At 37.4% G+C, this 27342-nt stretch overlaps 1 protein-coding gene across 1 annotated transcript in view; it reads left to right on the top strand.

Annotated features, from left to right (window-relative positions):
- CFTR (CF transmembrane conductance regulator) overlaps positions 1-27342 on the top strand; it is a 162591-nt gene that overhangs the window by 8972 nt on the left and 126277 nt on the right. Inside the window, exons 2-3 of the mRNA XM_087860871.1 lie at positions 17883-17993; positions 21801-21909. Of these exons, the coding sequence (XP_087716997.1) occupies positions 17883-17993; positions 21801-21909 (220 nt within the window). The remainder of the gene's footprint in view (positions 1-17882; positions 17994-21800; positions 21910-27342) is intronic.

Below are 27342 nucleotides of genomic sequence, written 5' to 3'. Positions count from 1 at the left end.
AATTTCAATGATAACCAACTTTGCCATAGATAGACTTTTCCCCAAAAATATTTTTCTCTTCCAATCTCATGTTAGTTTTCAGGATGTCTGATAGTTTAATTTAAAATCAGGTCATAAAAATAATTATTTCCAAAATTTTTTCCTAAATGTATGTACCACAATTTAGTCTTTAAAAAAAGAGAACCTTTAATTCATTTTAGTCTTGGACCTCTGAATACATTTTTTTCAATAAAATAATAAGTAGGTTGATGAAATATTTATTACCAAAAGCACTTCTACCTTTTGGCTCAAAGATAGGATTGACTTCTAAAAACTCGCATTAGCCTCTTTTCTACCCCTGTCACCTGATATCTAACAGGGTTACTCTCTTTTATGCAGAAAAGTCAATGCATAGCTTGTATATACACATTTTGAATGAAAGTGCACAATGCAAATAAATTCTCCATGGGTTAATTTGATTATGGAGTCAACTAGGACCAACATCTTTTAAATAGTTAGACATTGGGTATTTACATTAAAAGAGACAGAGAAAGAGAGGCAAACCAAGAAACAGACTCTTCACTATAGAGGACAAACTGATTGTTACGGAGAGGAAGTGGGTCGAGGGATGGGTTAAAAAAGGTGATGGAGATTAAGGAGGGCACTTGTGATGAGCACTGGGTGTTGTATGTAAGTGATGAATCACTGTAATGTACACCTGAAATGAATATTACACAATATGTTAACTGGAATTCAAATAAAAATTTAAAAAGTATATATATATATATACCTATAATGAGATCCAAAATTGTATTCACATATTAAAGAGTTTATAAATTGATAAAATTAAAGATCAGAGGTAGCCATCCCAATAACATCAGAACTAAGTTTTATGCAATGGAATTTTATTAGAAAGACAATCACTACAAAATAAACTCATTAATGTATAACTTTAAAATGCATATGTGATTTTCAGTCATTCATTCGTGAACACATGCATTTATTTAACATAAATATTGAGTGTCTGGTATGTTCCCAGAATATAGTACTTTAGAAACTTAGAATGTATATCAAAACTTATTATACATTCTAATTATTCTTCTTTTACCAGAATTTTTATGTTAATATTTTTAATGATGCAGTTTTTTCCTCTTTGGAGCACAAAGGCCATCATACATCTATAGATCTTTCCCTTGGCCCATTTAATGAAGCGAACCTAAGTTTTTTATTGATTTATAAAATTGACTGAAGAAAGGTCATCTCACATAATAAAATTAACTGGAAGTCAACAATATAATTCCTTGACAACAAAAATTGATGTATTTTTTAAAACTAAAAATAATATTTCCTATGAAATATAAACATAAGGTGATTACATTTAGAACTGTATATTGGAATTTTTTTAAAGATTTTATTTATTTGAAAGAGAGAGAGTGAGAGAGCATAAGCAGGGGGAGCAGCAGAGGGAGAGGGAGAAGCAGGCTCCTTGCTCATCAGGGAGCCCCATGCAGGGCTTGGGGCTTGGGGTTCAGTTCTCGATCCCAGGGTCCTGGGATCAGGACCTGAGCTAAAGGCAGATGCTTAACTGACTGAGCCACCCAGGTGCCCCTATATATCAGATTTAATCCTTGAACAGAGTCTTTGGATCCCTTGAGATATTAGCTTAGTAATTTGGCAGCCTTTTTGAACTCATGTAAAGCTTTGCTGATTCAATTTTTTTTTTTTTTAAGATATTTGTTTCTTAGAGAGAGCATTTGCGGGGGTGCGGGTGGTGGGGGGAGGAGCAGAGGGGAAGGGAGAGAGAAAGGGAGAGAATCCCAAGCGGACTCTGCACTGAGCACATAGCCCAATGTGGAGCTCAGTCTCAGAACCCTGAGATCATGACCTGAGCAAAGCCAAGAGTCAGAGGAGGCTTAACCAACTGAGCCACACAGGTGCCCCTGATTCAGTTGCTTTTGCCGCTGTTAAGGGTAGCAACGCAACTCATGTCTTTCCCAAGTCACACTCTGTCACTTTAGCCACTATTACTGAAGAACCGAGTCAGATTCTGGGATTAGTAGATATGTATAAGTTGTTATGAAAAAACAATGAGCCACCAAATCTGCTGCTTCTGGAAATTTGATCAAAGCTTAGTTATTCTGTTGAAAAGGAAATGTAGAAACAGGATAAAGAAATTCTTTAGGTAAATACATGTGCTCTGAAAATTAGGAGCTTCTTCATAATAATATTTGTATAGCTTTAGGGAAATACTTCTCAAATTGGTCTGCCAAATACCTGCTTTAAAAATATTGATCTATTAATTATCAAATGAATTATTAATTAAATTAATTATCAAGTAAACTTAAATTAAGACATATGTATCACATCAAATATGCAGACTCCTAGATCCCAGTCCATCCTTACTAAGTCAAAATCTCTGGGAGAAGGCAACCGCATTTTTCTCGGCATTCCAGGTGATTCTTTTTGTCTACTAAAATCTGGGAACCCTTAGGTCAGTCTTAAGAAAATGTGTTTAAATGGCCCAACTACTGCTTCTCAACCTTAATAAAAGATTGAAAAACTACAGATTTGAGGAAAAATGATGGGTTTCCACTACATAATCATAAAATGGGGGGTATGGAGGTGATTCCATCTTCTCCCAGCTCCATGAGCCTTCTCTCTCCCAACATTCCTCTTCCCAACCTTAGTGTCCAGGGAAGAGGATTTTGAATTTACTGACATTTTTTTTCAGTAAATTAACAACAGAAACATAGATACAGTTTAATATGCCACAGAATTCAAAATATCCTCTCATGTAGTTCTTGAAATCTGTACTTTGGTCTCCCACTATCTCCTAATATTTACTAAGCACTTTCCATGTACCAGGGATTGTCTATATTATCTTGGCGAATTCTTCAATTCCAAACAGATTCTACACCTAAGAAATACGTGGCTTAGAAAGATTATGAAGAGTTTATACAAGGTCACCCAGCTAATTACTGTGAAGTCAAGATGTATATTTATATTGGTCTAAATCCAGAGCTCTTCTCTTAACCAGTACATCCCACTATCCAAAAGCCTAGAATGGAGTTGGTGAATTTTATAATTTCACTTCATTCTACATAGATTTTCTTAATTTTCTTGTCTCTGAAATTTATTATCTTTGATACAAGCATTATAATTAATATCATTTAAATAAGGCATTAGACTCTATTCTTCTTGGAAGTGCCAGAAACATGCCTTCCCACTTAGGTCCATGTGACAAGCTGCTTGGAGTTGGGGGCAGGGGGATGAAGAAGAGAGGATGAGGAGGGGGGAAAGGGCGCATTGTCTTATCTTAGGTTAATGGGATCTTTAAGATTCTAAATGTCCTGTTGGAGAATGAAAGATGTGGTCAGCCAAAAAGCATGCCAGTAGCCAACCATTGTCACACGGAAACAGCTCAGTTGTACAAAACCAGACTTCACTTCTTATCCTGATTCATTCCATCCGGGTACTAGCCATCACCCTTCATTTTTTTCGTTTTCCAAATCCACCTTCCTGTCATTTTCCACTTCATCAAAACTACTGCTCCAGACTTTCTGCCAAGATTTTGCATCCACTCTTCCCATTACCAACTTCAGCTCTCAGCTACATCCCAGTTCAGTCCCTTCAGTGTTCCCTTCCCTACCACCAACCCTCACTGGGGTCCTGCTGTGATCACCAATTCCTAGACATTCATCATTTTTGCCTTCTGTTTCTTTCTGTTTACTCTTATTCTGTTTCTTGGGACTGGAAGGAAGAGGCAGAGTCACCTGTCAGATGGTTCTTGGCTTGTTGTTTGATTCTTTGTATATGTAAGTCTCGGATTTGCCTTGCTGCAGTGGTTTTCACAATTTTTTAAAAACAATAGTTTCATCAGTGAATCCCAATTTCCAAATGAAATCTTCCATGGAATGGCAATATATGCAAATAAAAGTGATAATATAAGACAATAACTCTTCCATAAATACAAAGATATAGTTAATTTCTTGCTCCCAAATTAGGGCTGAAATGATTATATAACATTTATGCACTATTTTCTTGGTCCTATATGTTCACCTATTCCGCAGTGTTATGTTTCTGAAATCGAGATGCCTCTTAAAACTGATGTCAAAGGAAACTTGTCAGCCCTCAGGCCCAGGAATGAATTATAGTATGGAAACTTAGCAGTATATTGAAGGTACATATTCCTGTGACCTCAGTTGAATTATTTATACTGGTTACACCTCACAAGGTTGACTTTTAACTTAAATTTAGTTTCTAGCTTGAAATTTCTTGAGAATGATTACATTGTGATCTAGTTTTGAAAGAAACAGTTAAGATTTAGTGTGAAGTTTATCAGCCCAGACTCTGTAATTAAAGTAGAAATTGCCCAAGTTCAGCACTTCACTGTGCCTCGAAATTGCCCTGCCTGCCCTCCAGGTGAATGTGTTATGAATGCAGCTTGTCACTGTGACCCTGTTCATTGCTGTGAATAGTCAAGAGTGAGTCAAAACAATACTTTTGATCTGAGTGTGAAGAAGGCTTAGAAGAAAACTTTAATTATGATACTAAAGAGAAAGGGGTAGGTAATTGCATGAGTAAGTGTATAATATTGAAAATTTCTTTAAAAAATGTATTTTTAAAATGTAGTGTTTCTTTTTGGAAAGGCTAGTACTAAATTGATGGTGAGTTTTAGAATCAATGTCACTGTATTGTTGTGTAAACATCATAAAGTATTGTAAAACCATGATGATATCTGATGTAGCTTGTTAACATTCCCTAGAGATTGCAAAATTCTGTTAGGCTGGGATGAGACCTTGTGTGAGCAGGAATGCCAGAGCTACGGTGGGTTGTTCACTGAGCTTGGCCCACGTGTATCCACAGTGACATGCTCACCTATGCAGTGTGGAAATAACCAATGACAGATGATAATATTTTACAATATGTGCAGAGAGATATCAGGGGAACCTTTCCTTCATAGTGGGTACTAAGTGAGTTAGCCTGACTGTCCAGGAACATGTTTGAATGAATCCAGTATGCTAAAATTTTCATATAATACATATGAGAATGTGTGGTGTTTTTAATTCCTATTTTTGAAATAATAAAACATGCTTAAAAATATTAACACCTCAAATCAAAAGTTGGTGAGCTCCTTGAAGTATCTCTAGGGAATACTAGGTGGTAGGGCCCACAGTTTGAAAACCACTGAGCTGATCTTCCTTCCCATATTTGTTGTTCTTGACCTTCCCTTGAGTTTCTTAGTTCGCCCACTCTATACTCTGAGAAAATAGTCTCACATTCTACTTTGTGTCTAATCCTTACTGTCAACTTCTAGGTGGCAATATATAGTGGAAGAAGTATGTACTTTGGAATGAGACAAACCTGGCTGGAATCCTTGTGACTTATTAACAGTGTGATCTTGGGCAATTTACTTATCTTCTGATGATGGTATTATGCTTGTCAGTACAGTCAGTTATCCTCATTTAACACAACTCAGCATTATTAGGATATCTAACATTCATTGAGTGTTTACTGTGTATATTAGTCAGGGTCATAGAGGTCAGAGAAACAGACCAATAGGATATACATACATGTATACATATGATTTATTCTAAGAATTAGCTCACATGATTATGAAGGCTAGCAAGTGCAAAATCTGCAGGGTGGGCTGGCAGGCTGGGGACCCAGGAGAGCTGATGTTCCCATTTTATTCTGAAGGCAGTACAATGGAGAATTCTCTTTTGCTTTGGGAGGCCAGCCTTTTGTTATATGTAAGTCTTCAACTGACTGTATGGGACCCACCCATATTATGGAGGGCAATCTGCTTTACCCAAAGTTGCTGATTTAAATATAAATCTCGTCCAAAAACACTCTCTAAGTTAACACATAAAATTAAGTACTGTCCATGTATTAAATGACAGCGAGTAAAGCCAGACATAGAGTAGTTCTTTAATAAATGGTAAAGACTGCCATTAGCATGATTATTATAATTAATTTGTATCCATCTTCACAACCAGGCTCTAAGAAAATACCTTTTTCCTCTAAGTTTAACCCTTCTCTTCTGTAAGCTAGGCCCAGTGAATTCTCTGAATTATGGGGATCACATTCCCCCAAATGCCCCTGCCCAATTCCACATCTGTAGCCTGTGCTTTGCCATTGGCTTTTATCTCCAGCTTTTAACCTTATCGTAAATCCTCAGAGTGTCACCTTTGTTCCATTGTCCCTCTGCCTGCACTGTCGTAACATGGAGATTTTCTGTGCTCGGAGGCCAATATCTTTGCTGCTGTAACAAAGCACGAAAAACTGGGTCGCTTAAGCCACAGACATTTATTGTCTTACGGTTCTGAATTCAAAAAGTCTGAGATCAAGGTGTCAGCAAGTTTGGTTTCTTCTGAGGCTGTGAAGGGGACTGTGTTCTGCGCCTCTCCCCCAGCCTCCGGTAATTTGCCGGCACTCTTTGAATTCTCTGACTTGAAGAGGCCTCCCTTTGACCTGTGCCCTCATCTTCATATGGCATTCTCTCGGTGTGTCTGTCTCTGTGTCCAAATCTCCTTTTTTAAAAATAAGGGCAGGCGTATTGGGTTAAGGCCACTCTAAATGAACTCATTTTAACATGAGTACCTCTGTAACGATCCTATCACCAAATAAGGTCACATGATGAGGTATTGAGAGTTAAGATTCCAACATCTCTTTTTTTGGGGAATACAATTCAATTCCTAATAGTAATAGTGTTCAGAAACAGAATGAAATATAGAAGCAATTTGAAACTGTAAAGTATAATACATATACGGAGTTGCACTGGTTTATGAACCTTTTAAAAAGCTATGTGTATCTCATCTCTAACGTACAGAAATGACATGGAGATAATGCAGAAGATGCCAAGTGACATGACATGGGAATTGTCAAGGAGGGTAGAATAAAAGGGACCATTTGCTCTTGAGTAGAATGAAGAATTACTTTCATTTATAACATTTTGTACATCACCATTAAGAATAAATAGAATGAAGCTCAGACGTTTGGAAGAATGTTTTGGTAGTGAAGGGTGTTAAATATGAAAATTTTTTATTGAGGGGAATTAAATAATCTTGGCTAGAAATTTTAAGATTATTGGCTTTAAGTTATGACTCAGAGATGTTATTCAAAAATGGTCGCTGAGCAAGCCCAAACATTTAATTGTATGTTATATGAGGGTATAGACACTTTGACATTTGCATTGCATTGACCATAGACTTGAAAAATGTGTTGACTTTGCTTTTGGCTTTTAATACACTTGAACAGGAGTATTGGCTGAACAACACATATTTGCAATCATATCAGTGTCCTCAGATGGGCTATAAACATCCCATCTTCGAGGAATTAATTAACACATTAACTTATTCCGTTTGTTGTCCTAAACACTGGAGAAGACAATGGAGATATACAAATTTATATGACACTTACGTTGTCCAAGAAGTTAGTCTTATAAGGAAAATAAAGTAGCAAACAAAGTGTAATGTGGTAACGTTAATTTAACAATTTTGAAAATAAATGAGTGACAGTTATGTGCTGTACTGTATGATAGGTGCTGGGGATACAGCAGGAAAAGAAAAGATCTCTAAGGTCTTTGCCCTCATGGAGCTGACAGTCCAGTATGTTTAGAGACGGGGAATTTCAGACAAGTAAATAGACAGTTTGTGGTTATGGCTCAGGTGGAGGAATTATAGGCAAGAATGGAGCACACAGGAAGAAAATTTAACCTGGATGCAGAGAGGCTCACACATACATAATTTATATGAAACTATTTCAGTGCATTTGAGATTTCTTGGAAATAGAGGTCAGATTTTATTTCAAGGAATTTATTAGTTTTTCTTCAGGGTAAGCTAGCACCTAGTTGGTATTGGTACAAAACCAAAAAATGCCCTGCTAGGTGATGAGACTAGGAGAATCCTTTTAAAAATTCTGATCTCCCTTATCACCAATGGTTTCATCCAGTGGGAACTCCTGTAGAGTTCAAAAGGAAGAGAATCTGGCTCGATATTTCCTTTAAAGTTCATTTTCCTAAAGTGCGTATGGAAGCAAGAGATCATGACATTTTAAGATCACAGTAATTCCTAAATGCTTATAAAATGATTTTTCACTAAACTATTGTGATTTCTGTTATGATTTGTGTTTTCAAGACCTGATGGGAAGGGTGACCATTTTGAACTCTTAAATTGCTTATTAGGATCAGTTAATAATTCAGGCATCTATTATTGTGTGTTTTACTGTTGGGGGGAAAAAGCCACTTAGGGTGTTTATGGACCTTTATTTACCCACATGTTTCTTATATGATAAAAGATGTAAATATTAAGTGAAGGGGATTTAAAGTAAGGCTCTTACAGTGCAGTTCTATTTCCTTGGTCATCCTTGAACCACTGACTGTCTCCATGCCCTGCCTCTGTCAGGCTCTTTTTTTTCTGGGATTCACAGTGGGGCAAGGGTGAGGGTACAGCCACCTCTCCTCCTCCCTGAACCTCTCAGGAGTTTTATTGTCAGTGTCATCCCCCCCCCCCGCCAGTAATATCAAGGCTCCAAGAAAATGAGAAATAGCATTAGCATTGCTCCACAACCTTAGGAACAGGATCTGAAATTTAAATCTTGAGTCATGCAATGTGTCACCAAAGGGAGAAGAGACAGGATACTAAATTTACCTTTCAATGCTATAATTTGCAGTTTGCTTTCCAAGGGTGAAATAATAGCAATAGAAGCATAAAACAGGTTAAAATGCCACCAATAACCAAATTTCACATATAATTTGAAGATGGAAAATCATCTGAAGCTGGGAAGTCTGAATCCAAGGCCATGTTCCTCTTTGAATCATTCTGAGAGGGAATCACGAGTAACAGTAATGTAACAGTGTGAGAGAGCAGACAGCATAAATAAATTAAAATGAAGAGAAGGTTAAGATAAATGAAAAAAACCCTAAAATGTGACTGACCATTTATCTGGTTAGATGATTTCAAGCAGAACCCTCAAGACCAACTTTATCATGACTGAATTTAAAAAAATCGTCAAACTTTGTTTTCCTGATGCAGCACGTATCAGTGTTACCCAGGCAGTATTTGTTCTTAATGGTCTTTATTTTAGAACATTTCCAAGGTGGCTTCCAACATCCATTTTACCATTCTATCTGTCAAGCAAAATAAACAAATAAATACATCTTTGAATAAACTATGTTGGGTGGCATCACACTGATTTTATTATTTTTTTTAATTTTGGGAAAAGTTTCGTCAAGGCAGTAAGTAGCAAGCATGTTTCAGAGAGGATTTAATAAGTAGTGATATTTGTTGTACACATAGTGAGGGATCATTAAGTGATTTGGATGTTGAAGGTCGTGAGAGTTGGCTTCTGCTTTGCCTCTGGCGGCTCTGACTCCACAGCCGAGAGCTTCTCGGGATTACTGTCCCCAGGAGAGGAGTATCATCTCCACACTGTGAGAAACACTTGAATAGAGAAAAATCAAGTACCTTTGATTCCAGATGTTGAGTTAACTCTAGAATGAAAACCAGGACTTGGAAAGGATGTGGATATTTTATTGCTCAAGAATGCAAAAACCCTGGGCGCCTGGGTGGCACAGTCGTTGGGTGTCTGCCTTCGGCTCAGGGCGTGATCCCGGCGTTCTGGGATCGAGCCCCACATGGGGCTCCTCTGCTGGGGGCCTGCTTCTTCCTCTCCCACTCCCCCTGTTGTGTTCCCTCTCTCACTGGCTGTCTCTCTCTGTCAAATAAATAAAATCTTAAAAAAAAAATTCAAAAATCCATCAGAGACTGTTTACTTTGGGTCCTAGTTGTGGTGTCCAAACACACACAGAGCTTCAATAAAGAATTCAGGGTTCTAGAAGAAGGGAGGGAATACCAGGTAAATGGGATAGTTATAAAACAAATACCAGTAAAGTTAAATCAATATATCCTGTGGGTGATATCCGTAATATATCATTCATGTGAAGTAGGTTTTGTTCCTACCTTAGCAAGAAGAAGAGAGAGAACTTGTTTTCCTTCTTTGCCTCTCAGTTCTCACTGGGCATGCTTGGAACTGCTCCTCCGCTCTGCTCTCCAGAATGTGATTGTCTAAAATAACAGTAAGAGTGGTGAGCTTCTGACAGTCACACAATTTTCTCTCTGTAAGCTTTTACAAATGCCAGCCAGTAACCCAGTGGCATTTCTACCGTAAAATCTTAAGGCCAATCCATTTCCCCGCTTCCTTATTTTCTTGGTTTCAAATATATTTCTTATTGCCAATGGAAATAAAACCCAGAAATCAGAGAGTGATGGTGTCACTTGTCTTTCTTAGTAAGGAGCTCCTAAAAGTGAACTTATAAAGAATGCAGCAAATTTATAAGGCAGTTAATCATCCTATCTTTCTAGCCAATTGTTCCAGCTATGATAAATTTTGTGGCTTTTATTGGTGGCTTCATGCCCAGATAGAATAAAAAGCAAACAAAAATCATGAAATACCTCTCTGAGGCTGCTTTTCATAAGTACATGGGCATAGGCTATAAATCACAATGATTTGTTTCTTCTCTGCTATCTTTCAAGATGGGTGGGAATTTTTGTACCATTGCTTGTTGTCTCAATTGTTTGAGTCCCTGAAATCCAGTGAATTAGGCCGAGCTGATATAAGTGGTTTTTCGTCAGTGGTACTCATTCCTCAGTTTCTTTACGCTATTATCACCATGGTCACTTTTTCTACAGAAAAAGTATAGTAGTTTCAGCTGTGAAGCACCTTGTTTCGGGGGGGGGGGCAGGAAATAAGTAATTTGCACGACTTAATGATGCATGTCACCAGTCCTTAGATCTTTTCATGGGAAGGGTGTTAATCACTCAAAGTAGCCACCCACGCAAACCTGTTTGAAAGGGCTTAGAGTGTCAACGTCACCATAATAAGAATCTGCCTTTCACGAGTTCTAGGGGTAAAAATAAAATGTGGTAAAGCTTTCCAAGATCAACACTGACAGTCAATTTCTGTATGCTATTTGTCTTAATATCAGCTTTATTGAGATATAATTCACATGCCAAACCATTTACCCATTTAAAATATTCAATTCATTGGTTTTGGCAGGTAGTGAAACTATCTCTGTCAATTTTAGAATACTTTCAGTGCACCTGGGTGGCTCAGTTGGTTAGGCGTCTGTTTGCCTTCAGCTCAAGTCATGGTCTTGGGGTCCTGGGATCGAGCCCTGCATTGAGCTCTCTGCTCAGTGGGGAGTCAGTTTCTCCCTCTCCTTCTCCATCTGTGCTCTCTCTCTCTCTCTTTCAAATAAATAAATAAAATCTTTAAAAAAGTATTTTTTTTAAATACTTTCATCACTCTGGAAAGAAACTCTATGCCTCTAAGCAGTCATTCCCCATCCTCCACCCCATCCTAGACAGCTGCTAATTTGCTTTCTGTCTCACTAGATTTGACGATTCTATGAATTTCATGCAAGTGGAACCATGTAGTTTTTGTGATTGACTTCTTCCCCTTCGTGTGATGTTTTCAAGAGTCGTCCGTTCTGTACTATGTGTCAGTACAGCATTCTTTTTTTAATCACTAATATTCTAGTTGTGGAAATACCCATTTATCCATTCAGCAGTAGATATTTGGATTATTTCTACTTTTTTGCCTGTTATAAAAAACACTGCTGTGAACATGTGTGTACAGGTTTTGGCACAGACATACGTTTTCATTTCTCTTGGGGACGTACCAGCAAGTAGAATTGCTGGGTCATAGGGTAACTTTATGTTCATATTTTGAGGAACTTTCAGACAATTTTCTCAAAGTGCCTGCATCATTTTACATCCTCACCACAGGGGATGAAGGTTCTAATTTTTCCACATCTTTTTCGACACTTATTATTACCTGTCTTTCTTTCTTTCTTTTTTTTTTTTTAAAGATTTTATTTGTTTATTTGACAGAATGAGAGAGCACAGTAGAGGGAAAGGGAGAAACAGCCTCCCCAGTGAGCAGGTAGCCTGATGTGGGACTGGATCCCAGGACCCTGGGATCATGACCCGAGCTGAAGGCAGGCACTTAACCATCTGAGCCACCCAGGTGCCCCTATTACCTGTTTTTCTTATGATAGCCATCCAAAGGGTGTGAGGTGGTATCTCATTGTGGTTTTGATTTATATTTCCCTAATGGCTAATGAGCTTGAGAATCCTTTCATTTGCTTTTGTATATCTTTTTTTGGAGAAATATCTATTCATATCCTTTTCCCCTGACTAAATTGAGTTGTCTTTTTATTATTGAGTTATAAGTGTCCCTAAATACTAAGGATAAAACTCTTTTTATCAGATAGATGATTTGCAAAAATTTTCTCCCATTCTTTGGATTATGTTTCTACTTTCTTGACAGTCTCCTTTGAAACATAAAAGTGTTTAATTTTTATGATATCATTAATTTTTTTCTACTGTTGCTTGTGCTTTTGGAGTTATATCTAAGTGTATGCTGGTTTTGGTTTTTTTTTTTTAATTGGTCCTAATATGGCACATTTGATAGAAGTGTAGGCTTTGGCATCACAGTCTTATTTTTTAATTCTAACTCTTTGGTGGGCAAATTATTTAAGCTCCCTTAGGCTCAGTTACTCATCTGTAAGAGGGAGATAATACTAGGACTTATGAACTGTTGTGGGGGTCAGATGAAATAATATATGTGAAATCCCTAGCATTTTGCAGGGCTGTTGTAAGACTCTATTAATGTTAGCTATTACTATTGTTATACTCCCAGTAATAATAAGCTCTAGCACTCAGTAAATTAAACTGAAGCCAAGCAATTTCTTACATGAAGAAGCATGTAATAAGGTACATTTGTACTGCTTTATAGACAACAATTGAATTTGGCCCCTGTGAAAATCAGGTAAAGTAGTCATGGTAGTTGTTCTTTCCATCAGGACCTGCAGCTGAGAGATCCAGAGCACTTTCCAAGGTCAAATGACTGGAAAATGATAGAGACAGTGTCGGAGCCTGGAGTTGTTTTTTCTTCTTAAAATCACTAATTCAGTTTTTTCAGTAACAGATTTATAGTAAGAGTCAGGTGACTGGCATTTTGTAGTCTTCATGATGAAATCATACCTCAGACAACCATATCAGGGGAAAAAAATAATTTTGTGGGAAATTAGCACTGATAGTGAACATTATGTAAGAATCATGGAGTTAGAACACATTTGACTAGAGGGGTGCCCAAGTGGCTCGTTGGTTGTGTCTGCCTTCAGCTCAGGTTGTGATTCCCAGGGTCCTGGGATGGAGCCCTGCTGTCCAGCTGCCTGCTCAGTGGGGCATCTGCTTCTCCCTCTGCCTCTCCCCCTGCTTGTGCTTGCTCTCTCTCTCTTTCTCAAATAAACAAAAATCTTTTTTTTTTTTAAAAAAAAAACACATTTGACTAGAAAGTTTATGTTGGATAGCCATAACAAGTAATGGATTATAACTGTGTGTTCCTTCTTTAATTAAAAAGAACTTCTGCCTTATTTCCAAAGTTAGACCTGCTCATAGTTAAACATTGGAGAATATAGATAAGTAAAAAAGAAAATATCTTTTCAGACATTTTTTTAATATGCATACATTCCTAATACACTTACATTTAGAAGCATCTTATAAAATGGGCAGATAGATTTTCTATTTAATGTTTGGATTCCTTAGGCATGAGGTTAAATTAATTTATATTAAGAGGCCTGTATGGCTGTAAATTCTGGACTTCCAGAAGTCCAATTTTTCAGAATTAGCTCATTGTCTTTTTTAAGCAGCAATTAATTATCTTTCCAGATTGTCTAAAATTCATTGACTACATTTACTGTGCTGTTCACTCATCTGGAGAAAGAAGAAGAACTTCCACAGTTCTCTTGGTAAAATAAGACCCTCATGAATAATTAACTCTCAAACACAAAAATGGCTGATTTTAGCATGTTCTTTCCAAAGGTTTTTGAGCTGACTCAAGTGGGTATTACTTATAAATTCACCATTTTATGGGTGAACAGCAAATACTGTTTAAATACGTCTGGAATCAGAGAAGGAGAACTCCCTGACCTGCCCCTCACCCCACAGCTATGACTTTGGGGTACACCCTTGAAGCCTGCAAGATTTACACAGGACTTTTGAGAGCCAGGTACCACTACTGTCTCAAGTGTTATTTTCACTAAAATTCACTGAGAAAAATACATCTGACTATGAGATAATATTGAATCTAAGTTGATAAAAACAACTGTGACATTTGAAGAATTATTTCTATGACTTTTTTTCTTTAAATCCTTATAAAGATGAGAATGACTTCTGGTCTCAAATCAATCCTTCCCATCATAGCCATTTATCAAAACAAGAAGCAACCCCCCCCCCCACAAAAAAAAAACCCAAAGCAAAATGACAGCACTATGTGCAGAAATTTGAGATTTATTATTACAGTGTGTTAGGTGATTCCCCATCTTTCCTCTGCGTTGAACTTCAACATTTCCTTCTGTTAGGACTGTTCAGATTATTTGGGCTAGTTCAAACTGATGGTAAATAAATTGGATGATGAGAAAACCTCAGGTGTATTTATATTTGTCTACACAAAATAGTTTAATTTCTACTTGGTTCCTCAAGTATTAATTATTTCATGCAAAAAGGAAAAAGACTATTAGTCTTTGAGTGTATCAATTTGTCAGTATTTGGGAGAAGAGTTGTGCAACTAGTACTTGTTGAATTTGCTCTTTTATTTCATTTGGCCAGTTAAAGGAAATGTAAAGTGAAATACTGTGGAAGCATGATTGTTTTATACAGACAAAATCATTTTGAACTGAAAAGGTCTAACACCTGACCTTCATCTTAAATTCTAGCACATGAAAATGTCAGATGTCTCTGTTGGATTAATAAAAGCCAATGTCAAATGGAAAAATGATTATAGGCTCTAATTATGTGGTTTTAGGGCAATAGGTTTTGTGAAAACCAAGGCTTTAATAGTGGCTATGATTGAAAAATTATTTTCATTATAAGAAATTACAAGTCACTCTATGCAAAAGTTGGAAGTATTGTCCTAAGAAATGAAATTAATTAAAAAACAATTTCTTCTGTGTGTGTGTTTAAAAAATGAAGTGATAGCATCTTTCCTCAATGAAATCTGAAGCCTTGTATAGTTATATGAATAGAACAGTTTATCTGGGATACTAGGACCTTTGGAAACTCACAATTTCTAAGACCATTTTTTAAAGTCCATTGCCACTATATAGTGACTGGTTATGAATGAAGAAGGATAAAGTTAATTAGAGATGAGAGGAAGAGATGGTGGGAGCAAATTCAAAGGGAAGAAGGAACAGGGTTTATTGCGTTGGGTAATTCCAGGCGTACCCGCTTTGCTTTATGAACCACCTGATGATCATTGATTCCAAATGAAAGGAATATGGAAGTAGAAATCCTTGGGGCACCTGGGTGGCACAGCGGTTAAGCGTCTGCCTTCGGCTCAGGGCGTGATCCTGGCATTATGGGATCGAGCCCCACATCGGGCTCCTCCGCTGTGAGCCTGCTTCTTCCTCTCCCACTCCTCCTGCTTGTGTTCCCTCTCTCGCTGGCTGTCTCTATCTCTGTGAAATAAATAAATAAAATCTTTAAAAAAAAAAAAAAAAAAAAGAAATCCTGACCAGGCATTCCTAAATTCTATCTAAGTATGTTTAACCTCCTCAGGATTATTCAAAAGGAGTGGCGGCTGGAGTTTTACATTAACTAATATTTCATTAAGTGTCTAAGTGTAGATATCTGGGGAATTTTTTGTTTTGTCTTTGTTTTTGCATTTCTAAGATAGGCTTGAGGCAGGCATGGAGAACTCATTGGAGCAGAAATTTCATACAATGTTATCAGTTTAACTTAACAGAATATTTTTTTCTCTGTAGGGTAAGTCTAGTGATTACTAGGCAGCCTAAGGTCAACTGATTTTAGTTCTCATAATTCACTTTAAGCCAGGTTTCTATTTCAGGATACAAATATGGTTTTATTGTGGTAAGCCTATCAGGAAACATTAACTTTTATTAATAATTGTGAAGGGCTAACTTGAGTTTTAATACTACTGAATATGTTTGGTTTGATGATTCTGGGCTTGATAATCAAACCTTGATATCAAGGTGTAATATATGTTTTAAAATGGGCACAAATTACACAGGAAGGTTTGTATAGAGGCAGCCAACAAATTGTATTACTTTAAAATGAGGTTGAGACTCATTCATGGGAATGATCATCAGATCTTAGATATGGACTAAAAGATGTATGTTTATATATTTTTTAAAGAGATGAAAAGATTTTTTTAATTTCCTGCAAATGTCTTATGGTATTTGGAATTTACAGATAGTAAAATTCTGTTTATTTGTAAATTTGGTATCATATTTTAATAATTTCAAACATACTGAACATGCAGTGTTTGTTAATAGATGGAGTACATTTTCCTAGGCCTTCTGTAGATCCCTTCCTTTTTGTCTTCAATGCCATTACCCTTGTCTCAAGTCTTTCAATCATCTGGCAGTCAGCGATCTTCTGCAGTTGGCCCTTTCTGGCTAAGCAGATTGTTAAATTTTCAGGAAGCTTGTGAGCTCGTTGTTAAGTACAACTAGTATTAAAAATTAAATGATATAAACGTATAATTATATTAAAACAAAGATAATAAAAACTCAAAAGTTGTCGCTACCTAATTTGACATTTTACTATTATCTCTGCTGTTGAGCTTATTTACCTTCATTATAGCTGAAAGGTAAATATACTATGTTATAATATGCAGCCGTGTATCTTCCCAACTCTGTGTTCAGTAACTTCACATTTGGTAGCTTGAAATTGGTCACAGTGGGAGTATTTACACCACAGAAATTGGCAAATGACTTAAGTCACCCCCCCCCCCCCCCCAGGAAAGGGCTGGTTAAAGATTTGCCTGCATACCACCCCACTGCCTGTAGTCTGCCAGCTTTTGGTCTTCCTGTGTCTAGGCTCTTATCTCTATGAAGATTATTTTGTCTTATCCATACTAGTTAGAAACAATATACTTGAAAATAACTGAAAGAAAAGAAAAGACCTGGGGTATCCTGTCTAATTATTGATCATACTAGCTTCACTAGTGTCCATCATAAATTGTTCTTTATTAGATGTGTAAAGGGCAGATGTGTGTAACTGCTGTGAATTGAGGAGTCAAAATGTAGAACTATGATCCCCACCCTCAAGTAATGATTCAGAAGTGATAATTAGGTGAACAAATTAATACAAACTATTCATTAATCCTTCAGCTATAATTAGTTCATTCAACAAATAGCTTCTTGCTGAGGACCATGTACTACAAGAACAACCTTGTATAGGGGTATTGATTGAGGGTCTATCTTATCATTCATAGATCATTTTATATTTAAAGTGGTAGAGACTGGGCTTCAGCGCTTATAAACGCCTAGTATTTCATTGTTTTGGGCAGCTTTTTTTTTTTTTTAAGATTTATTTGACACAGAGAGAGAGAGCAGGGGGAAGGGGCAAAGGGAGAGGGAGAGGGAAAGTCAGGCCAGCTCAGTGCTGAGCACAGAGCCCGATGCGGGGCTCAATCTCATGACCATGAGATCAGTCCTGAGCCCAAACCAGGAGTTGGAAGTTTAACCAACTGAGTCACCCAGGAGCTCCTAGGGCAGTTTTTTGCTTTTTTTTTTTTTTTTTTAAGAGTACTTTTAATATAGAATGTGTAGTGACTTGTTTTTTTCCTCTGGAAAGGATTCCATTATCATTCCTGATCCTTTCTCTCAGTCACATTAGCTCAGAGGTTTTGGTGTTTTATACAGATATAAGATATGAAGTACTGGTATTTTATAAGTTGGATTATTTTATTCTCATATTTATGCACCCACCATTTCCCATCTGACAGAAGATTTTAAACAGTATCAGATTCCAAGTCTATATTGGAGACCAAGTCAAGTGAATATTTACATCTGTCCCTTATCTTTGTTTTAGCTGGACCGGACCAATTTTGTCAAAAGGGTATAGACAGCGCCTGGAATTATCAGACATATACCAAATCCCTTCTGCTGATTCTGCTGACAATCTGTCTGAAAAATTGGAAAGGTATGTTCATGCACATTGTTCATTAGTTGAAAGGAGGAATTAATATTATTAATATTATTAATACTCTAGGTGATGGAGGACTAACTTATTAGATGGCTTAATTCTTAAAATGGCGTCTTTAAAATAGGAACATCTTATTTTCTTGCTGAAGTCTTGACCAATTAAAAATTAAACAATGAGGGGCGCCTGGGTGGCACAGCGGTTAAGCGTCTGCCTTCGGCTCAGGGCGTGATCCCGGCGTTCTGGGATCGAGTCCCACATCAGGCTCCTCCGCTATGACCCTGCTTCTTCCTCTCCCACTCCCCCTGCTTGTGTTCCCTCTCTCGCTGGCTGTCTCTATCTCTGTCAAATAAATAAATAAAAATCTTAAAAAAAAAAAAATTAAACAATGAAACGTTGAAAGATTAACCATTTTCTTGATAAATGACTTTTTTTCTGGAAAATAAGACGTTCCCTGTCTTTAAAGTACAGTAAGTGGATTTTGTGAAGACTGAAGTAGCATCTTTATGAAGCAAATTGTGTATATTTGCCTCCAAAATCTTAATATGTGACTACGAATGTACATACTTGGAAATCTTAAGGTAATGGCTACTGGATATTAAAAAATATAAATATTTCATATTTTTGAGTACATATTGAATGCTAGGTATAGTACCTCCTCTCAGCTCTTGGAGGAAAGCATTGTTACCTCCATCTTGCAGACAGCAAACTGAGACTCAGAGAGATGATGAAATTTTCCAGCTAAAATGGAATCACATGATTCTAACACAGATCTGCACTTCCCATTGCAGACAAGTTCTCAGAGTTCCCTTTTCTAAGAGTATTGGTTAGAACCCTTTTGATTACCAGTGACAGAAACCCAATTAACTAGCTTAAGTAAATTGTTGGCTCCTGTGTGAAGGGGCCTCGGCAGAGAACTGGCCTTAGAGACTCAGTGGAACCAGGGACTCCGATGCCACTTGGTGGCCTCTGCTTGTGCTGGTTTTACTCTCTCAGACCACATTCCTCCAAGCAGTGGGTCCTTAGAACCCTGCTCATTTCTTTACAAACCACAGAGGAAAGAGCCCTTCTTCCTTGGCCAAATGTGAAAAATCCCAGAGATTCTGGGGTCACACACTCACTCCATAGACCAAAGGAAAAACAAAGGAACAAAAGAAAAAGAAAAAGTAGCTACTAAATGATTGCCCCAAAATAAAAAAAAGTTGAGCCTTGTAATTTGTTGACCTTATTTCCCTTAAACTCATTTCCCTTTAAAAAATATTTTCAAGGCAAAGTAAGATATTCAGTCTTAATTTTCTTGATTAAAAGAATTTGGCTAGTGAGAATAATAGATTCATATTACCAAGATCAAGGACCAGTTCGTATTATTGAGCACTTACTGCATGGAAATGCCATGAAAGCAAGGATATTTTGGCTGGTTTGGTTTGGTTTATTTATGATGTATCCCCCAGTGCCTAGAATAGGGTCTGGCCTATAGTAGCTGCTCAATAAATATTTGTTGAATGAATGGTAAGTGAAGGTGAAATGACTAGCATTATGTAAAAATCTGTAATATTGTTGCAGAGATAAAATATATAAATATAATACATTGTAGGTATATCAGCAAGTTCACAATAAAACAGTGGATATTGAATACCTAAGTTCTGAACAGATGCCACGGGAAAGATTAATCAGAGAAGGGCTAGGTTAACAAAAGACTGTATACTCCAGATAAATTTTTATTTATGGCCAAGTAGAAGACACCTGAATTTGTGGGATTATCTGGCCTAAGATTTTTTTCTCCTGTTTTTATTATATCTCCCATATCAGTTCAATTAAAAATATACCTATTTTTTTCAATTCAACAACTCTGTGCCAGCATAAGTCTATACATTTTGTCTTTCTTACTTTTGTCTTTATTTTGTATCTCTTTTCACCCTATGCATTTAAAAAATTATTTTTTTATTATAAAAAAATGAAATAAAAAATAAAATAAATTAAAAAATTAAAGTTGTTATTTAGAACTTATTGAAACATTTTGGAAGACTGACACACCATTTATAGTACTTTGTACCTCTGCATCCTTGGGAAGTGGCCCTGGCCTCACATTTCATAACTGCCTTGTGACAAAGGTCCTTGGTGGTTACCACGTAGTTGAGGCACACTGGCCCATCTGGCTCAGTTTGCAGTGTTGAACCCTTTACATCACTCCTCCGTGCACACTCACATTTGTTCCATGAGAAGCTACAAAACTGATAAGTATAGAGCTTCTTCCTTTGTGATTTAACTTCGTGTTTGGGATTCTTACTGGGTCTGTTATAGTGCTGCTGAAACCACACCACCTCCTCTTCCCTGCTCACTCTTTCTTTCATTGTTCAAATCCCACCCATTAAAAGAAATTCTCCCACTTTGCCTTTCCCTCAGGTTGCTCCCCCATTCTTTTTTTTTTCCACTTCTTTCATAGCTATTATTTCTCTGCTCTCCTGATCTCTCCACTTCTTCACCTTTCCTTTACACTTCAGCTCCCTGAAATATGGTTTCCATGTCTACCATGTTGCTAAAATGACATTGACCAGGGTCATCAGAGATCTCTTAATGTCAAATAAAATGGTCTCTTCCTACATGACTTCATGTGGACCACTTCTTCCCACCTTGAAACCATTTCTTTGGTCTACATACCACCTCTCTTTCCTGACTTTCTCATCTGACTCATTCTTCCTTTGAAAGAGAGGCTGAATCTGCCTCCAGGTTTAGTTTCTTACCCTGTTGTGAGTCACTGAATGATATGGATGGGAGCAAGGCCTGAGTGAACGAGTGGAGAGGTGGATAGATGGAATATGGTAATTAGGCATTGTAGATAGTAAGCTTCTTGGGGCAGCCAGGGTCCATGCACAGAGACTGCCAAGTTTGCCCTCACATCTCAGTTGTGTGTTCTTTCTTTGGGGTAATTTAAAACAACCTCTAATAATCACAGATGAATAGTAATGGACATACCTCTTAATGAAATGCAAAACCTTTACCTAGTTCTTGCCTGTGAAACTTTTCATCTCTGTATGGTTTAGTAATGAAGAGAAAGGGCTTTCATTAACAGATAGAAGTGGCTATAATGTAAATATAATCCATTGATGAACTTACAGTTTTTAATGGAAAACTTATTGGATATCACCATTCTTTCAGACTATGTGGTCTCTTTTCCTACCAGAAAATATAGAATTTGATTCTGTTCTAATTTTCCAAAGACTTTTATTCTAATAAATGACTTTAATAGTTGAAAATGAAGTTTGATAGTATTTGTTTCATACCCCTACATTTAAAAACAGCCATTTAGACAAGTTTTTCTAAAGTTAAATAACAGAAAAATCCACCTGACTTTATGTTGGTTTCTTTTTTTTTTTTGACAGTTAAATTTTGTAAAATCTACAGTTCTAAACTAATAAAGATCAAAAGGTGAAGGGGGAAGAAAGTTAAATTTTTGTTTATTTTTCACTTTGTCCCAAACACAGTAATGTATACTCATAAGAGTTATACTTTATTTGTCTACCTCTTGCATTGCTTTTAAGAAGCCCAGAACCTTCCTTTCATACATAAAATCTGACCTTGTCATGTCGTCAAATCCCTGAAAATTGATATATGGTGAAGCATCAAATTCTGCCAAATATCTGACGGAGTGTTGGTGTTGGAAGGTATTCACAAGGTTTTTTATCTCTTCAGTCACTTGGGTTAATCTCCTTGGATGTCTTTGTGAGAATAAAACTATGTTAAGGGAAATAGAACAACTCAAATATTTGTGCATGCAACTTATTGGTCCCTCTTTTTATTCTTTTGCAGAGAATGGGACAGAGAGCTGGCATCAAAGAAAAACCCCAAACTCATTAATGCCCTTCGGCGATGCTTTTTCTGGAGATTTATGTTCTATGGAATCTTATTATATTTAGGGGTAAGGATCTCATTCGTAAATTTATTATGGATAATAAGTATATTCATTATTATTATTTTATTAATCTAAAGTAATTATATTCATTTTTATGACCAGGGTAATCTCGTGTTCAGATAAAAGGACTAATTCAACTCCGAATACAAAGAAACCACTAAAACTCTGTAGAGACAAGTAAAAAGTACTAAGGTGTCCTGGAATGCAGGTAGCAATCTACAATTTAAAGTGGGTTCATAAATAAATAAATAAATAAATAAATAAATAATAGGTTCAGTAAAATAAATTTCTTTGAAGAGGTTTATTTTCTGTTATGATCCCAAATCATGTTATCTTACTAGTATATGAGATTACTGGTGCTTTTATATTTCTGTATTTGACAGTAGAATTTCAAGATACAATGTCGAGAAGAATGAGGTCAAGTTTAGCCAATTATCTGTATGACTATCTGTAATATTTTGAAATCATATCTGCATACTGAGTTTCAAGGAAAAATAGCAAAAATTTAAAATTTGGCAGCAAGGTACTGTTGCGATATATTTTTTCAGTTTCCTACATCTCCATCATTGAGAAGAGAGCTCGGTGCCTGAAAGCCCCAGGCTTTCTGGTGTTGAAGTGCAGACTGTGATGTTTCCCAGCTGCTGTTAAATGTTACTCGAATCTATTACTTTTTATATCACCAGAGCATCATTTCATATCTTTGGTTGTGACCTATAAAACGCAGTGATGGGTTGAAAACTTATTTAGTCTTTCAGTAAAGGCTGTGTACAATATTTGCTTTTGTATAAGTACCATCTGGATTCACACGTATTCATATTTGTCTTCATGCGTTGGAGAATTGGCAGTGCCATAGTGTCTCCCCAAAAGATGCCATTCAAGTTGCATGTTTTTAAGAAATTGTAGTTTGTACATACTAAGAAAAAAAGTCATATAAAAATTTATCTTGACAAAGATGATCACATTTAGGTCCAGAATGTTTTGTAATGCTCTTGAAAATCACCTGGAAAAATTCTTCTGGTTTTTGAAATTATCTGTCATCCATCCATCCATCCATCTATCCATCCATCCATACACCCACCCACATTTACCTATCTACCTACCTGTCTATCCATCTTTCTGTCTCTCTGTTCCTACAGAAACCTGCAACAGTATGGGGGTGAAATATTTTGTTTGTAAATATGAGTAAGGCAGCTCAAGAATTAATTATCTTTTAAGATGTCTTGAGGTGATTTTTCTCAGTGAGAGCACTGAGAACTTTGGGAAGCAATTTTATCCATAGCATCTGGCTCTATTTGACTTAATTAAAAGAATCCTTTGTTGGATGTTTAATGATTACAGTGCATACATTTGAGTCAGTGTATAGAAGTACAATTCACTCTGGTCATACATAAGAATGTAACATTCTCAATAAGTTATTGTTGGATTGAAGTGAATCACACTCCCAACAATTGTTCTGTCATGATTGAGACTGTGGTGGGACTGACAGTTCTCCTCAGTCATGGTCTCCATCACATTCTGCTTCCATTGATTAACATAAGCATTAGTGAGGAGAAGCAGGAAGAGAGGCCTCACGATCAAGCACCTTTTATGCCCTAGCTTCTGAAATAATTTATCCAGCAGCATCAAAGTTTCATGCAAACAAAAGCACTCACCGAACTGTGAAAGTTAAGATGATACATGAGCATATTTATCAATTTTTTTCGTTTGTGTGTACAAAACCACAACCGAAAGTTTAGTATTTATTGAGTTTAATGTTTATTGTACCTAATCTATTCCAGGTTCAGCATTAAGCCCTTTATGCAGATTGTTTTATTTAATTCTTCTAGTAACTTCATGGGACAGATGTTATTATCTCTAATATACAGAAAAAGAAATTGAACTCAGGGAAATTATGAAACTTCCAGAGTCACACATATGGTACATTTGAGTGATCGGTCTCTTTAGCTTCAAAGTCTATGACCCTTCTGCAATAGCAGATTATAATTGCCATATCATTATATTTGTAATGATTGTATTGAGTTACTCAACAGAATGGTGTCTCTAGTAACCAGTCGTGGGCCTGCTGAGTTTCTTTGCATCTTCTCAGGAGACCCAGGTTAACAGAAGCTGACAGGACGAGGATTCTTCCAGGGTCACCTCAGGGGCAAATCTGCAGAAAGTTCACAGTAAGAAGCAGGGTAGGGGGACCAAAGAGAATCTTCTCCCTTGCTTATACTCCAGAAGGAACTGTGTGAAATCCACCCAAGGGCCAGTAGTGCTAGGGTCAAACTTATAAACAAAATTAAGGGGTGGAAGAATGGAGTGGGTGTGGAGAAGGACTTATTCTTAAACTTCTCAAGTCTTAAACCTATCCCGGCAAAAGGAATCTGAAAGGCTTTCCCATGGGTGGGAGAGAGGGAGGATGTGGTCTCTAGCTAACCTGAGCCCTGGGCTGCAGGTCTGGAACCATCCGCACATTTGAAGGGCAGAGTTTACTTCTGTCAGCTCACAGCTATTGATAACCGACAGAATATTGGTGAGAAGCAGCTGAAACAAGTGTGGTGGGAAGGCACGGAGTGGAAAATTTACATTGGTCACGGTATATGTGTGTTGAGGCTGGAGGTTTCTCACCCTTGTCACAGAGAAAAGGCCTCACTGATATTGTGAAGTTTTGAGTAGTGAAAATGTTGGTCACTTAAAGTCTTAAAGAATTTAGATAACCGTGTGGTCAATATGACGAATGCAGCTTTTCAGGGTGCCTGATCTCAGGACTCCATACACTTTGTCACTTCCCAGAGAAAAGAGGGGAGAAAATGTAGCCATTCTTATAAGACCTCTGTCTTTTTAAATAACTTATACCAGTGCCTTAGTATTGGTGGAATTCTTTTGGGGTATTCCTTTTTTCCTCTGCATGTATCAGCTTGGTAATTGTTAAAGTCCGTGAAATGAACGAGGGTTCTTGAAATTGCTGTAACACTACTCTTGGTAAAGTGTGAACATACTTTCAAAATGCCCTGTACTTCCTTAGTCCCTCTGAATCAGGATAATTGTGATGTAAAGAGTGTTTGGTTGGTTTCAAGACGGATAGAAAAAGTACTATGAAATTTGCTTTTGATTATGAAAGGTTAAGAAAAAAAGGAAATGCCATCATAAAGGAGCTTGTCTCTCTGCAAGAGTTGATATAATTTTAAATCATATTATCTATGGCTTCTCTTCATTAGCTATGTACTTGTTTTTTCTTCATCTGACTTAGCAGCCAGATACACCATTATCTTTCACATTTAAGACTCCTAACAGACGAGAAACTGGCTGTTGAAAAGCTGAGCATGAGAGTCAATTAAGGATAGTGAGAGGCAAGCCAGGTGGAGGGAGTTCTGTAAGCACATTACTGAGAGAATATGGTTATCCCTTCTTGAGTCCTAGGCAGCTCTGGGCGTATTTCCATTATCAAGGTGAGATGCGTGTCAGTGCAACTTCGGTGGAACTCCTTTTATTCATTCAACTCCAAAAAGGTTAAGGACATAAAGTAGAAGTCCTAGTACTGATGTTGCTGGAGTTCTCAGGTCTCGTGGTCTGTATTGCAGAAGATGTTTGTCCCTTATGTTTTGCCAAAGACATTGAGTAGGGAGGGACTTGAATACAAGCCTACTGCTAAGGAAAGGAGAGTGTTTTGGGGAATTCTGCGCACAGACAGTCCCTGGCTTAGGCTTTGACCTATGTATGTTCCTTTCATAAGATTGGCTACCGAAGGGACAGCTTTCTCCAGCAAATCTTCTAGATGCTTGTTAGGTAGGTCCCCTTTTTCATCTTCCTTCCCATCCCTACCTCTCCCCATATGTAGCTCCCTCTCTAAACCCAGCAGTGACTTGCATGCTGTATTCCCTAAACTTGCTCTATATGCTATTTCTACTCCCTACTAGAACCCCCATCTCTAAAACACACTTTCCTGTGCTCTCTACCTGAATGAAGGCAGTCTACACCTTCCTCAGTTCCTGGGACAAGAGGAGTTGGATGTTCTTGGGGTTTAGATTTCTTTGAAATATAAGGAATTTTTGTATCACTCTTTAAAGTATCCAGTAGCCCCACCCCAGATAATGTGATCTAATTGGTTTGGGATGGGCCCTGGGATACTAGTATCCTCATCAAAGTCCCCAAGTGATTCTGATTCAGGTAGACAAGCACCATTATCACTGCATGCATCTCACTTTTGCTAGAATCTAAGGGGAGGGGTTGGGTGGCCCACATCGAGAGAACTTTTTAGTTTGATTTTTTTCTTAATGATAATATGGAAAAATTTAAAAACATATAAAAATGAATATTAACCTTAATGACAGAAGAGCAATGTTTCTCAAACTTTAGTATGCATACCAGTGACCCAGGGATCTAGCTAAGATGCAGATTCTGATTTAGGAGGTTTTTGGTGAGACCCTAAAATTCTGCATTTCTAAAAGCTCCGAGGTGAAGGTTTTGCAGGGTTGTGGGAGAAGAGAAAGCCTAGGAAGAAGGAATAGTTGTGAAAAGAGAAGTAGGTAGATTCATTGGGGCTGAGGAGCCCCTGAGTAGAAGTGATGGGGGGAATCCCACCAAGATTAAAATGTAGCTAAAGATCTATTGGAAAGTCCAATGTAACTAGTGTTAACTTTCCATGTCTTCCTCTGGCACCCCTCCAGACTACTAGAGAGACTCCACTGGAGTCCACTGGAGAGAGGCAGAAGTCAAGTGCATGAAGAGGGTAAAGATATGGCTAAGAGGGACTCTGTTTCTCTTCCAAGATTGCAGTAGGGAGAGATGTTACATCTTTTTCTGTAGAAACTTTGTTATACAGGTTGGTTGGGTTTTTATGTACCATATTATTTGAATACTATTTGAACAGAACAGTGCTCTAAGAGCATTTAGCAGTACATGTACTTTTTAAAAAAAGATTTGTGTATTATTTGAGAGAGAGGGAGAGAGAGTGAGCGAGCAAACAAACATGGTGGGGAGGAGAAGAGGGAAAGAGAGAATCCAAGAATCTCAAGCAGATTCCCCACTGAGCAGAGAGCCTGACACAGGGCTCGATCTCATAATCTTGAGATCATGATCTGAGCCAAAGTCAAGAGTCAGATGCTTAATCCACTGAGCCACCCAGGTGCCCCTAGCAGTATATGTACTTTTTTAAAAAAAGATTTATTTATTTGAGAGGGAGAGAGAGATAACAGAAGTGGGAGGGGCAAAGGGAGAGGGAGAAAGAATCTCAAGCAGACTCCATGCTTAGCATGGAGCCTGACATGGGGCTCAACCTCATGACACTGAGATCAGGACCTGAGCCAAAATCAAGAGTTGGAGGCTTAACCAACTGTGCCACCAAGGCACCCTACCTTGAAGGCTAACCTGGGAATCCAGTACCATGTCCAGTAGAATACTGTATCTGAGACAAAATGTATCTCCTGTTCTTTCATGTGGAATTTTGGAACAAAATTG

The sequence above is a fragment of the Ursus americanus genome, chromosome 3 (genome assembly GCF_024610735.1).
Source record: "Ursus americanus isolate L20-20 chromosome 3, mUrsAme1.1.p, whole genome shotgun sequence".
NCBI classification, from domain to species: domain Eukaryota; kingdom Metazoa; phylum Chordata; class Mammalia; order Carnivora; family Ursidae; genus Ursus; species Ursus americanus.
Note: the sequence above shows the minus strand (reverse complement) of the source record. Positions and strands in the feature narration are given on the sequence as shown.